The 14,101-nt window shown below is 46.3% G+C and overlaps 2 protein-coding genes across 2 annotated transcripts in view; both read left to right on the top strand.

The window, feature by feature from the left end:
• Window positions 1–14,101, top strand: part of PAQR5 (progestin and adipoQ receptor family member 5) — a 617,270-nt gene that overhangs the window by 405,178 nt on the left and 197,991 nt on the right. The gene's annotated exons all lie outside the window — the stretch shown is intronic.
• Window positions 5,336–14,101, top strand: part of GLCE (glucuronic acid epimerase) — a 35,929-nt gene continuing 27,163 nt past the window's right edge. The window contains exon 1 of the mRNA XM_077473531.1: window positions 5,336–5,897. Coding sequence (XP_077329657.1) covers window positions 5,345–5,897 — 553 coding nt within the window. The 5' untranslated portion in view covers window positions 5,336–5,344. The remainder of the gene's footprint in view (window positions 5,898–14,101) is intronic.

Raw genomic sequence — 14,101 nt, 5'->3', positions numbered from 1 at the left:
GTGCAAGGAATAGCAGAGCCAGGCTCGCCAGTGCAAGGAATAGCAGAGCCTGGCTCGCCAGTGCAAGGAATAGCAGAGCCTGGCTCGCCAGTGCAAGGAATAGCAGAGCCTGGCTCGCCAGTGCAAGGAATAGCAGAGCCTGGCTCGCCAGTGCAAGGAATAGCAGAGCCTGGCTCGCCAGTGCAAGGAATAGCAGAGCCTGGCTCGCCAGTGCAAGGAATAGCAGAGCCTGGCTCGCCAGTGCAAGGAATAGCAGAGCCTGGCTCGCCAGTGCAAGGAATAGCATAGCCTGGCTCGCCACTGCAAGGAATAGCAGAGCCTGGCTCGCCACTGCAAGGAATAGCAGAGCCTGGCTCGCCAGTGCAAGGAATAGCAGAGCCTGGCTCGCCACTGCAAGGAATAGCATAGCCTGGCTCGCCAGTGCAAGGAATAGCAGAGCCTGGCTCGCCAGTGCAAGGAATAGCAGAGCCAGGCTCGCCACTGCAAGGAATAGCAGAGCCTGGCTCGCCACTGCAAGGAATAGCAGAGCCTGGCTCGCCACTGCAAGGAATAGCAGAGCCTGGCTCGCCACTGCAAGGAATAGCAGAGCCTGGCTCGCCACTGCAAGGAATAGCAGAGCCTGGCTCGCCACTGCAAGGAATAGCAGAGCCAGGCTCGCCACTGCAAGGAATAGCAGAGTCAGGCTTGCCACTTTTTTCCAGTAAACCTATGAGACTTCCATAATATAAAGAGACCTATCACCACACCATTTCTTTTAAGAAAAATCTTATAAGTTTATATGTACATTTTAACCTTTTTTCTGCATGCTATTTATCTATAAAAAAAAAAGCCTCCATTGTGTAGACCAGGGGTCTCAAACTGGTGGCCCTCCAGCTGTTGCAAAACTACAAGTCCCATCATGCCTCTGCCTGTGGGAGTCCTGCCTGTAACTGTCAGCCTTGTGATGCCTCATGGGACTTGTAGTTTCACAACAGCTGCAGGGCCACCAGTTTGAGACCCCTGGTGTAGACATTCAAAAGCTCTGAGACTGCTGCTAGGCCCGCCATCTTGGATATGATGCCAGCAGCCCCAGCAGACTCGGATGTGATGCCCGCCAACCCTGAGACACAAAATCCATCATTGTTTACATAGGCAAAGCTTCGTTCTGTGTGTCTGTCTGGCGATTGGCGGGTGCCAGTGGGGACATCCATTGCTCGGCACCCACAGATCGTCTTCTGCTGTGAGTAATCTCAGCAGAAGGGTCCTGCCGGCGCCGCGTGTCGCCTAGGCGGAAGTGCAGAATCACGTGTATATATACATGATTCTGCATAGGAAGGGCGCCATGGGGCGGTGTTGAACTGGTTAAGCTTCAACTTGAAGGTTTGAATGGTTCTTCCACTTTATTTTTGCTAGTTACCTACAAACCTGTGATGCAGAGCTGATTAAAACCTTTAGGCACCGCATGTTTTGTGGTGTTACTTATTTGGGGGGGGTTAAGTAAATGAGTCTGACTTATAAAAATATTACAGGAATGGAAAGAGTTTTCTTTGCCCCCGGCCGGCAGACTCCAGCTGTCACTTCCCAACATAAAACAGAGGAGTGAGAACTAAAATAGGATTGCTACAGGCAACGCACCTTTTTTCAGTTCATAAGCCACTCGCTATTAATCATTGTTCTCCCTTTACTTGACGCCGTGATTAAAGCAGGAAAATATAAAAACGCTCATTCTTTAGGAAAAAAATAAATAATCGGAAGCATTTTAATTACTCGTTTACCTGAAATGTGGCTTTATTCACATTCTCATAATTACTGTGCACAGCAGAAACCGGTCTAAAGTTGGAAAATTATGCACTATGACACATCACGCTCGGTTGCACTTCAAGGTGCTGTCAATTAAAATGGTTGTAAACCTCTGAAATGAAAAGTGAACAAGGCACATCTTTTTCTAGTGTGCACTTGCCTCTATCCAAAGCACACCTCCCACCCGAGCACATAGCAGGTGATTGACAGCTTCCGTTTTGCATATTTCCCTATAAGATTGTGTAGGGGGAAGGGGGGGAGGTCTCTGTTTCACTCAGATCTCAGATTACGCTCAGCTCCTTTCTCTATGATGTATGTCTGCTTTCACTCAGATCTCAGATTACACTCAGCTCCCTTCTCTATGATGTATGATGTTTGCTTTCACTCAGATTACACTCAGCTCCCTTCTCTATGATGTATGATGTCTTTCTCGCTCCCTGCCTGCTGTAGCTCAGAAATGTGCTGTGTATATTGATTCCTCAATATGGATTGTTATCACTAGAGGGGGTCACCAGAAAGGAGGTCCTGATTCCTCCATATAGATCTTTATATCACTAGAGGGGTCACCAGCAGGAGGAAGGAGGTCCTGATTCCCCTATATAGATCTTGATATCACTAGAGGGGTCACCAGCAGGAGGAAGGAGGTCCTGATTCCTCTATATAGATCAGAGTTTCTCAACCAGGGTTCCTTGGAACCCTTGGGTTCCTCTAGAGGTTACTAGGGGGTTCCCTGAGCAATGGTCAATTTCTGCCTCTCGGGTAAGTTCTCAAGGACACCATTGATCTTTTTAGTTATCTGTAAGGGGGTAATTCTTCCCAATAACCCACAAGTGTAAGAAGCATTCTTCTCATTGACCATCACACCAATGTATGATGAGTTGTAGTTTTTTCCTTTTTAGCAGGTGTTCCCCAAGACCAGAGCATTATTTCCAGGGTTCCTCTGTGTTGAAAAGGTTGAAAAAGGCTGGTTTAGATCGTTATATCACTAGAGGGATCACCAGCAGGAGGAAGGAGGTCCTGATTCCTCTATATAGATCTTTATATCACTAGAGGGGTCACCAGCAGGAGGAAGGAGGTCCTGATTCCTCTATATAGATCTTTATATCACTAGAGGGGTCACCAGCAGGAGGAAGGAGGTCCTGATTCCTCTATATAGATCTTTATATCACTAGAGGGGTCACCAGCAGGAGGAAGGAGGTCCTGATTCCTCTATATAGATCTTTATATCACTAGAGGGGTCACCAGCAGGAGGAAGGAGGTCCTGATTCCTCTATATAGATCTTTATATCACTAGAGGGGTACACAGCAGGAGGAAGGAGGTCCTGATTCCTCTATGTAGCTCTTTATATCACTAGAGGGGTCACCAGGAAGGAGGTCCTGATTAGCGGTCAACAGATATGTTTTTCTCTGGCCAATGCGAATATACAATGACTATTTTTTTTTCTTTTTTTTCCCCCCCTTCTCTTAAACTCACCCACTCCACTCCCCCCTACTTGCTCCTGTCACTTTACCACACACTTGATGTCCTCAGTACAGTACACTACAGTACACTGATCAGAAGCACTGGCACTGATTGGCACTTTTAGGTGGCACTGATAGGTGGCATTGGCTGGCACTGATATTAGACGGCACTGATTGTAAGCACTGATAGGTGGCACTGGCAGGTGGCGCTGACAGGTGGTTGTGGCACTGGTTGCCACTGATTGGCACTGGCAGGTTTCACCCTGAGCTTATATAGTGTAACTGTGGGTGTGAAACTGACATATATGTAACTGAATGCAGAGAGAGACCAGCTGCCAAAACTCAGCAGTGATGTTGCGGGTGGGCAGGACCCAGCAGCTATCAAGCACCAATCAATGATTGGGCTACTTACGAAAGGAGGAGGGTGCACATACATGTAGCAGCCCGCCCTGATCCCATCCCATTGGCTGGTGTTTGATAGCTGCTGGGTCCCGCCCACCGTCGACATCAATGCTCAATTTTGACAGCTATCCTCTCTCTGCATTCAGTTACATATGTCGGTTTCACACACACAACGGCTCTGCCAATGAAGTGTGGGGAAGGGAGGAGGAACTGGCACGGTGTGGTCAGTGTAAGACCCCATACACGCAATTAGATTTTCTGCAGATTTTTGTCTTCAGATTTACAAAAACCATATATGAGGGCAAACCTTAAGAGTTTCAATTTGTATGCAATCAGGCAGGCCCTTGTACTACATGGTTTTGGTAAATCTGAAGACAAAAATTTGCAGAAAATCTAATAGTGTGTATGGGGCTTTAATCGGCCTTAATTGCATAATAATATTCAAAAGCCGATTTCTTAAGAAAGGCCAATATATTGGTCCACGTCTAGTCCTGATTCCTCTATATAGATCTTTATATCACTAGAGGGGTCACCAGCAGGAGGAAGGAGGTCCTGATTCCTCTATATAGATCTTTATATCACTAGAGGGGTCACCAGCAGGAGGAAGGAGGTCCTGATTCCTCCATATAGATCTTTATATCACTAGAGGGATCACCACCAGGAGGAAGGAGGTCCTGATTCCCCTATATAGATCTTTATATCACTAGAGGGGTCACCAGCAGGAGGAAGGAGGTCCTGATTCCCCTATATAGATCTTTATATCACTAGAGGGGTCACCAGCAGGAGGAAGGAGGTCCTGATTCCTCTAATATAGATCTTTATATCACTAGAGGGATCACCAGCAGGAGGAAGGAGGTCCTGATTCCTCTATATAGATCTTTATATCACTAGAGGGGTCACCAGCAGGAGGAAGGAGGTCCTGATTCCTCTATATAGATCTTTATATCACTAGAGGGATATCCAGCAGGAGGAAGGAGGTCCTGATTCCTCTATATAGATCTTTATATCACTAGAGGGGTCACCAGCAGGAGGAAGGAGGTCCTGATTCCTCTATATAGACCTTTATATCACTAGAGGGGTCACCAGCAGGAGGAAGGAGGTCCTGTTTCCTCTATATAGATCTTTATATCACTAGAGGGGTCACCAGCAGGAGGAAGGAGGTCCTGATTCCTCCATATAGATCTTTACATCACTAGAGGGATCACCAGCAGGAGGAAGGAGGTCCTGATTCCTCTAGATCAGGGGTCTCAAACTGGTGGCCCTCCAGCTACTGCAAAACTACAAGTCCCATCATGCCTTTTGCCTGAGGAAGTAGCTTGTTACTGTCAGCCTTGCAAGGCCTCATGGGACTTGTAGTTTTGCAACAGCTGGAGGGACGCCAGTTTGAGACCCCTGCTCTATATAGATCTTTAGTTGGACCTCATTTCAAATACTGTGGCCGGTTCTGGAGGAGATCTCATTTAAAAAAAAGATAGAATGAGTCCAGAAAAGACCAACAAAAATGGCCTTGGGGATAAAAGACTTTAGGAACTTAATATGTACAGTCTGCTGGAAAGGCGGGAAAGGGAAGACTTGAATGAACCCTTTTACATTAGGGGTGTAATTAAGATTCAGGAGGGCATTATTTTCAATATGAAGTTATAATTAACAATGTCCCCTTTTTTTTTTTTTTTTTTTCCTTCCTTCTAGGTATGGTGTGAACATGCGTTGCTTGGCAGCTCGTGTCAACTATAAGACACTCATCTTCATTTGCTCTCTCTTCACGTTGGTGACGGTCTTACTGTGGAACAAATGCAATGACCACCAGTCCAACCTGCCATGGGGGCCAGAACCCGGCCTGCGAGCTGACAGTCTAGAGAAGCGAGCAGCGGCTTCAGAAAGCAACCCCGCCAATGGCCAGCCCAGATCCGAGGAGGCCTCCCCTCAGGAACAGCAGAAGGCACCACCTCTGGTGGGCAGTAAAGTCACAGGACCCAAGTATGAGGAGATAGACTGTGTGATTAATGAAGATCAAACCATTAGGTGCCGGAAAGAGGGCAGTGAGGTGTACATGCCCTTCTCGTGGATGGAGAAATATTTTGAGGTCTATGGGAAGATTGCCCAGTATGATGGATTTGAGAGATTTGAGTTTTCTCACAGCTACTCCAAAGTATATGCACAACGAGGCCCATACCATCCAGATGGGGTCTTCATGTCTTTTGAGGGGTATAACGTTGAAGTTCGAGATCGAGTGAAATGCATCAGTGGTGTAGAAGGTAGGTTCTTTTTTTTTTTATTATTATTTTACTTTTTTTGGGTTATATTTATAGATAATGTGACAGCCTCAAGTTTAAACAGGATACCATCGTCCCAATTAATGTATATAGAAAGACTGAGCATAGAGCTCAAAACATCAAGGAAAAGAACTCAGAGAGAGAATTTCCTAATAGTTTAGTGGGAACAATAGGGACTATTACGGTATCATGTAATAATCAAGAAATAATCAATAAAATTCAATCATATTTTATTATACATAAATACACATAAATAATAACAAAAAAGATATATACACAACAAAACCAAAATAAACAAAATATACTCAATCCAATAGAAGGACAGAATAGATTCAAGGATAATTTAAAAGTTTCCCAACAGAAAGGTGTTTTTTTTCTACAGGAGTGTAGAGTTGACGTATAAATCCGACCGGTTTCGCGGCACTGAAAACGCCGCTTCCTCAGGGAACGTCACTTTACAAATCTAATGTATATAGAAAAAGTGATATAATTTTTAATTGAATACAATAAATGAAAATTTTAACCATAAATACATAAGTAAAATGCAATTAGATACAATCAAAAAAAAAAAAAAAATCATAATCCAAAAATAATCATGAGTCATGACTCACCCCTGGATCTCCCAACCCCTCAACAGCCAAGCGACCAACTTCGAGACACCCAAAATTGGGTTATATTTATGGTGGATTTGCCATTTTGTCCATATTGTTCCTCTAAAACTCTGAGATTCCTTTTTGTATACTATCCACTTCCATCACTATTCTCCAATTGCATGCTTGGCCTACGCAACAGAAAGCCAGGAGCCCAGAGCTCATCTGCCAGAGCACCCTGCTGGTGCTGCATCCCGCCAAACTGCTTTTCTATTCTGGCATATAGAGTCCAAATGCTTGAAAACCTAGTAACTTGGTTATGTTGTAAAATTATGCAATGGTAGAAAAATTTAGAAGATTTTGCTTGACACCATCGGGCCTCAGAAAATGTGTCAGTAGAGTTGAAGGGTGGAGGGGAAATGTAGACAAGTATTGTCCCATGGCAGGATCATCAGACATGAACTGAATATTTGATGTGCCTGTTGAGTAGGAAGGTCTTAGCCCTTGTACACACGGTCGGATATTCCGACAACAAAATCCATCGGATTTTGTCCGATGGATTTTGTCTGAAACTGGTTGGACAAAGTTGTCGGAAAATCAGACGTGATGACGTTATTTGGTTCAGGGCTGAAACAACTAATCGATTAATCGACAACTAATCGATTATGAAATCAATCGATTACTATTTTCATAATCGATTAATCGGCCAGTAACAAAATGGGGTTAAAGTTAATGAGTCTGATGATATTTACCAGATTGACCCTTTAATAGTATATGCAGTATATATCCTCTAATAATATATACAGTATATCTCTCCTCTAATAGTATATACAGTATATCTCTCTAATGGTATATACAGTATATCTCTCTAATGGTATATACAGTATATCTCTCTAATGGTATATACAGTATATCTCTCTAATGGTATATACAGTATATCTCTCTAATGGTATATACAGTATATCTCTCTAATGGTATATACAGTATATCTCTCTAATGGTATATACAGTATATCTCTCTAATGGTATATACAGTATATCTCTCTAATGGTATATACAGCACATCTCCTCTAATGGTATATACAGCACATCTCCTCTAATGGTATATACAGCACATCTCCTCTAATGGTATATACAGCACATCTCCTCTAATAGTATATGCAGTATATCTCTCCTCTAATAGTATATGCAGTATATCTTTCCTCTAATAGTATATGCAGTATATAGCTTATAATGGTATATACAGTATATCTCTTCTATCTGTTATTCTCAGAGTGGATTAGATATTTTGTTCCAAAACCATATAGTTGGTTATAGTTACCATTGCATATAGAGATATTTAAGAATAAATTGCCTTTTTTTTTAAACTTTCCATATTAACTAAATTATACACCACACTTTTTTTAAGGTTATTAACCGATTCATCGATTAATCAAAACAATAATCAGCCAACTAATCAATTATGAAAATAATCGTTAGTTGCAGCCCTAATTTGGTTACGACGGGACTACGTTCAGGCTAGTAGCCAATAGCTTTGGTCTAGGAATTTGATCTGAGCATGCGTGGCACTTTGTCCGATCGGAATTCTCTACAAACGATCAGACAAACTCCGATCGGATCGTGTTGTCAGAAAATTTTATAGCCCAGCTCTAAAACTTTGTCGGCGGATATTCAGACGGAAACAGTCCGATGGAGCCCACACACGGTCGGATTATCAGACAACACGTCGGAATGTCCGACCGCGTGTACAAGGGCTTAGATCTCATTACCGTTTTTTATCAATAATAATTTTCTAGGTTTAGCCAATCTTCGGATTGTTCACGCTTAAAAAACAAAACAAAAAAAAAAAAAACATAATTTTAGGTCTGAAGATTACATTAAACCCACAAAATATTCTATAGTTTCTGAAAGCAAATCCCATAGTAATAGAAAATCCATTTTTTTATGTCACATGATTTTAGCACAACAATTTAAAATTATGGTAGCAAATGCACTAAACATTTTAGGGCACGCAAATGCAAAAAAGTGTCCAATTATTTATTTTTTTTCAAATAATTTATTTAGTTTTCGTGGTCGCATAACAAAAGTAACAGTACAGGCATACAGCAATAGTAGCATGGCTCCCCAAATACAGGGAGCCCATTGTAAATAGACAGTGCAGAAGAATACAGTGTTGGGAAATGCAGCGGGAGCAGGCCAACCGACCCAGGGTGCACAGCAGGACGGAAGACACCAAAAGTCAGTTATCCGTGCTGGGAACCAAAAGGCCACCCAGGGTCTGCTGCCTAGCTTATATGCCAAACTTAAAACAAAATAAGGACCATCAGTAGTATGAACAAAAAGAGTGGAAAAGAGAAGAAGAGAGAGAAGGAAAGGAAGAGGGAAAGACATAGAAAAGGGAATAGAATGCCAACGGTCCACATCACCATGTCCACACCGGTTCACCATCAATCCTCCAGCAGCCGCCATCTCCCCCAGACCAGGTCATGCTCCTCAAGCCTATCCCTCACCCTGGCAGTCATTTTCTCCATGAGCTCAACATCCTTGATCCTGGAGTAAAGGGCCTCCCTAGACGGGGGCAACGGATTTTTCCAGTTAAGGGCTATCAGGCAGCGGGCCACTGTCGGGATGTGCCCAAGGAGCTTCCGGCCCGGCCTAGGCAGAGCGGGTTGGGACAGGCCCATCAAGAAGAATTTAGGGGAGTGGGGTACAGGAACGTCGAATAGACGCTGGAGCAGCCTACGAGTCGTAAGCCAGTATGGGGCAATCAGGGGACAGGCCCAGTAGATATGGAACAAGGAGCCCCGCTCCCTCAGACATCGCCAGCAGCGATCCGAGGTAGAGGGGTATATCCTGTGGCGAATATCCGGGGTCTGGTACCAGAAGAAAAATATTTTGTAAAAATTCTCTTTGTACAGTGTACACAGAGAAGATTTGGCTGCCTGGCGCCACACCCCCTGCCAGGTCTCAAGGGGGAGCTCCTCACCCAATTCCCCCTCCCAGCGTTTCATGTAGGAGTGCTTCCCCTTCGTTTGAAAGTGGTATGCGTTGAGGACGCGATAAATGTCTGAAATCAACCCTCTGCGATTCCGTCCTGCCAGAATTATCTGTTCGAAGGGAGAGGGCGGGGAGAACCGTAGGTGAGGGGCCCTAGATTGTGCAAAGTGTCTAATTTGTAGGTAGCTGTAGAACGTCTGATGGGGGAGGTCATGCTTAGCCTGGAGCTCCGAGAAGGACAACCGCTTTCGTGTTCTGGGGTCCACCAGGTGCCCCAAGTGGAACAGGTCACGCGAAGCCCAAGGCCAGGACATCTGGTGGGTCAGGCTAGTCGGTAGAGTCGGGTTGTAGAGGAAGGAGGTCAGTAGGGAGAACTCCGAGTGGAGACTGTGTTCGCGGGAGAGCTTCCGCCAGAGCAGACGAAGCTGGGCCATCGGCCCCAGTAGTCGACCCGAGTCTATATCGACCTTTGCGCCCCATAAGAAACTGTTCGGGTGAACTGGAGCCAGCCAGATCTTTTCAATCTCCAACCATCTATTATAAGACCTCTGCGGAAACCAGGAGGCTATGGCCCGCAGCTGAGTGGCCTGGTAGTAGCGGACTAAGTCGGGGAACGCCAAACCGCCGTCAGAGCGCAAGGCCGTCAGGACAGAGCTCGGGACCCGGTGTTTTCTGTGGTTCCATACAAATTTCAACAGGTCCTTCTGGAGCGCGCGTAACTGTGCATATGGGACCGGGATCGGCAGTGCCTGGAACAAATACAGGAGCTTGGGGAGGATCACCATTTTAATAGACGTGATCCGTCCCATGAGCGATATGTGGTGGGCCTTCCATTTACGTAGTAATTCCCTAATCGCCCGATAGAGGGGGGGGAAATTAGTCTGATATAGGGAGTGGAATGATGGTGTAAGGAGGACCCCCAAATATTTAAGGGAAGAGCTTTCCCATTTGTATGGGAAAGCGGAGCGTAAGCAGGTCGTCTCAGCCGCCCCCATGTTTAGTGGGAGGGCCACCGACTTGGACGGGTTAATTTTATAGCCTGAAAGTTCCCCGTATCGGTCTAGCTCGGAGTGGAGGTTGGGGAGTGAGATCCCGGGCTGAGTCAAGGTAAGGATAACGTCATCTGCGAAGAGCGAAATCTTGAATTCCTTGCCCCCGACCGGGATCCCCCGAATGTCGGGGTTGCTTCTAACGGCAGCCGCCAGAGGCTCCACACACAGAGCAAAAAGGAGAGGAGAGAGCGGACAGCCCTGGCGGGTGCCATTAGTAATAGAGAAAGTTGAGGACGTGGCGAAGGGGGTTTTAACCTGCGAGGAGGGGGTAGTATAGAGGTGCCGCACCACTCGCAGATATGGGCCCCGGAAGCCCATGCGGTGTAACGTGGCCTCCATAAAGGGCCAGCTGAGGCGGTCAAACGCCTTCTCGGCGTCTAAACTGAGAACCAAAGATACTAGGTTATCCCTATTCGCCACGTCAATAAGATCAATGATCTTTCTAGTGTTATCCCCTGCCTGTCTCAAGGGGACAAATCCCACTTGATCCTTGTGTATTAGGGAAGGGAGGATCGTGTTAAGGCGATTCGCTAGGAGCTTCGTAAAAAATTTTAGGTCAGCGTTCAGCAAGGCTATAGGTCGGTAACTAGCGCAAACAGTCGGGTCTTTGTCTGGCTTGGGAATAAGGGAAATAAACGAGCCTAGCATGTCGGTCGGGACCGGGGTCTGTTGGAGAAAGGAGTTAAAAAGCTTGGTCATGTGCGGGCTCAAGAGGGGTATAAATGCCTTGTAGTATTCGTAGGGGAGCCCGTCCGGTCCCGAGGACTTGTGGGCAGGGAGGGTCCTCACAGTCTCCAAGAGCTCCTCTTCAGTGATAGAGGCGTTCAGTTCTCGGAGGTCCGCGTCTTGCAGCCGGGGTAGAACTGTATTGTCCAAGTACTGGGTAATACGGTTGGACTGCCCCGAGGTTGGGGGGTTGTGGGGAATGTCCGGTCTGTTGTACAAGTCAGTATAATAGTCTGCGAACGCATCCACTATCGCTTGGGGGTGGGTCAAAAGGTCCCCCCCCTTATTTTTAATTTGGGCAGGAGCAGAGGTCGCCGTACGGTCCGCCAGTTTCCGGGCCAATAGTGACTGTGCCTTGTTCCCTTTGTCGTAGTACAGTTGTCGCAGGCGGACTAGAGCTTTCTCAACCGATCCCAACGCCAGGTCCCGAAGTGTCAGCCTAGTCTGGACAATTTGCTTAAGGGTGGGGATGGAGGGGGAGACCAAGAGACGGGCCTCAAGGGTCTGTGTCCAATTATTTTGTAAAATAATAAAAAATGAGATTGCGCCTTGTAAATAGATACCCAACATGTCAAACTATAATACACTGTGAGGCATTGCAGCTTCGGGGGGGGGGCGCACATCTTCAGAGAAACAGTACAGTCAATGAAGGCTGAAGGGGAGGGGCGGAGAGGAGATGGTGTCCTCACTGAACACCTATGGAGCAGAAAGGGAGGCAGAGATGCACAGGGGAGAGCTGCAATGATGAAAGTGTTTCGTCACATATGGTGACCCATCACATTTGGCCACTCGCTGGATTGCGCATGTGCAGCGCTGCCATATGCGTTCCAACACTGGTGATCTGCGCAGAATTGTGTGGCCACACCCCTGAGTCCAGGTTCAAGCCCCGCCATTGAAGTGGACATTATAATGTATGCCGAGCGAAGCAAGCCCGTGAGGGGCCCCGTGGCAAAGTGGTCTTACAACAGTGTTGGAACGCATATGGCGGCGTCGCGCATGCGTACTCCAGCAAAATGTGATGGGTAGCCGAATGTGGCGTGACAGAGGGACAAAAACTGACCGCGATTTTATGGCTCAGCAGCCATGAAAAATGTGGTCAGCATATAGAGGGGAAGTCAGATCAGCCAGGTACTGTAGAAGATAGAAATTAAACAATTGACCAGGCAAAAGCACTATGCTCTAGCTCGTGCTTTAAAGGGACAGGAACATCATTTTGGGGGGGGGGGTGTTACAACCACTTTAAAGTTGCATCCGCCTGTGAAACGGTGACAAACTTCAGTCAGTATACCCTATATTTTCCATAGACGATGGCTTTTAAAAGCTCCATATAGGTCATCATTTAAGAATTGATCATCAATTAATGGGCCTAGAAAGAATGCGCTGACAAAATTGTGCGCGGTGAGATATGTAATGTGTAGTGCAGTTGGCGATTTTGTGCGTAGGGGCCTCCTATGCATGCATTTCGTTACATACATACATGGGGGGGCGTGTGAGTGTAACTTTAATTTTTTTTGTGGGGTTTTTTTTTTTTTTTTCACCACTTAGACCAGTGATGGAGAACCTTGGCACCCCAGATGTTTTGGAACTATATTTCCCATGATGCTCATGCACTCTGCAGTGTAGTTGAGCATCATGGGAAATGTAGTTCCAAAACATCTGGGGTGCCAAGGTTCTCCATCACTGACTCGCCTGACCCATTTCACACTGGGGCCCCTTGAGCGTTAGCGATAAAGTGCTTTTCGGCTGCTAGTGTTGCGCTTTTAACCCCCGCCCGCTGGCGTCAGAAGAGGTTAAAAGCGTCTGTGTTGGGGCGGTTTCCGAAGCGTTTTTCAAGTGCTTTGGAAGCGCTGCCAATTCATTTCAATGGGTGGGGCGTTTCGGGAGCGTTGTATACAGCACTCCTAAACCGCCCCAAAGATGCTGCTTGCTGGACTTTTCCTAACGTACTGCAAGCACACACCCCCCCCCCCCTTAGTGTGAAAAGTCTCACTCAAAATTAATGGGAGGCGGTTTTCAGGTGCTTTACAGACGCTATTTCTAGTACCAAAGCGCCTGAAAACCACTCCTCTGTGAGAAAGGGGTCTGGGGGGGGGGGGACAAAAAATGTCTGTGATGACTTTTTTGGTGACAGGTTCTCTTTGAGACATCAGGGTTCCAAAAGACCCCTGATGTATCACCTGTCCTCCAATGAAACGAATGCAGCGCAGGCGGCACTGCATTGGTTTCTTCCCAAGAAAGTGGGGGAATGTGACACAGGGACCTGGAAGTGACATGAAGGGGAGGCCAGTGAACGGACGTTTGCTGGTCTTCCTCCCCTCTACCCAGTGACACCCACCATGCTCGTCCTGGGGGTCCGCTGATGGATACCAGAAGACATATCATCGGAGGGGGGGGGGTTCCGCAATAACAGGAGCAGCTGTCGGATCCATATGACTGTCGACTTGTCAGGTTACAGACATTATTACATTGGACTACCTTGGACCAATATAGTTATGTATCTGCCATACCTGTGAGATCCCTCTCCAAACTGAAAATCTCTGTAGTAGACACCACTACTACACTGACCTTTACTAGCTTCTGAGTTGAGTCTTAAGCAGTTGCGCCCCACTGCATTGTGTTCACATTAGGGTGGCCGCTTGTCATCAGCACCATTCAGGGATCGCTTTGCCTTTTTTTCAATGAGCGCAAAGCATTCTCTGATTGGACTAGGTGGAGAGGCGCAGTGATTATGTCTCATACTCAGCCTCATCCATTCAGATTCAAATTCTTAGAAGGTGCGGCGCTATAACACACCCAATACTATGCATGTGAATATAAGTGAC

The sequence above is a fragment of the Lithobates pipiens genome, unplaced genomic scaffold (genome assembly GCF_037356315.1).
Source record: "Lithobates pipiens isolate NorthernLeopardFrog02 unplaced genomic scaffold, aLitPip1_a1.2 Scaffold_8, whole genome shotgun sequence".
Taxonomy (NCBI): domain Eukaryota; kingdom Metazoa; phylum Chordata; class Amphibia; order Anura; family Ranidae; genus Lithobates; species Lithobates pipiens.
The sequence above is the reverse complement of the archived record's forward strand: the minus strand, read 5'-3'. Positions and strand labels throughout refer to the sequence as shown.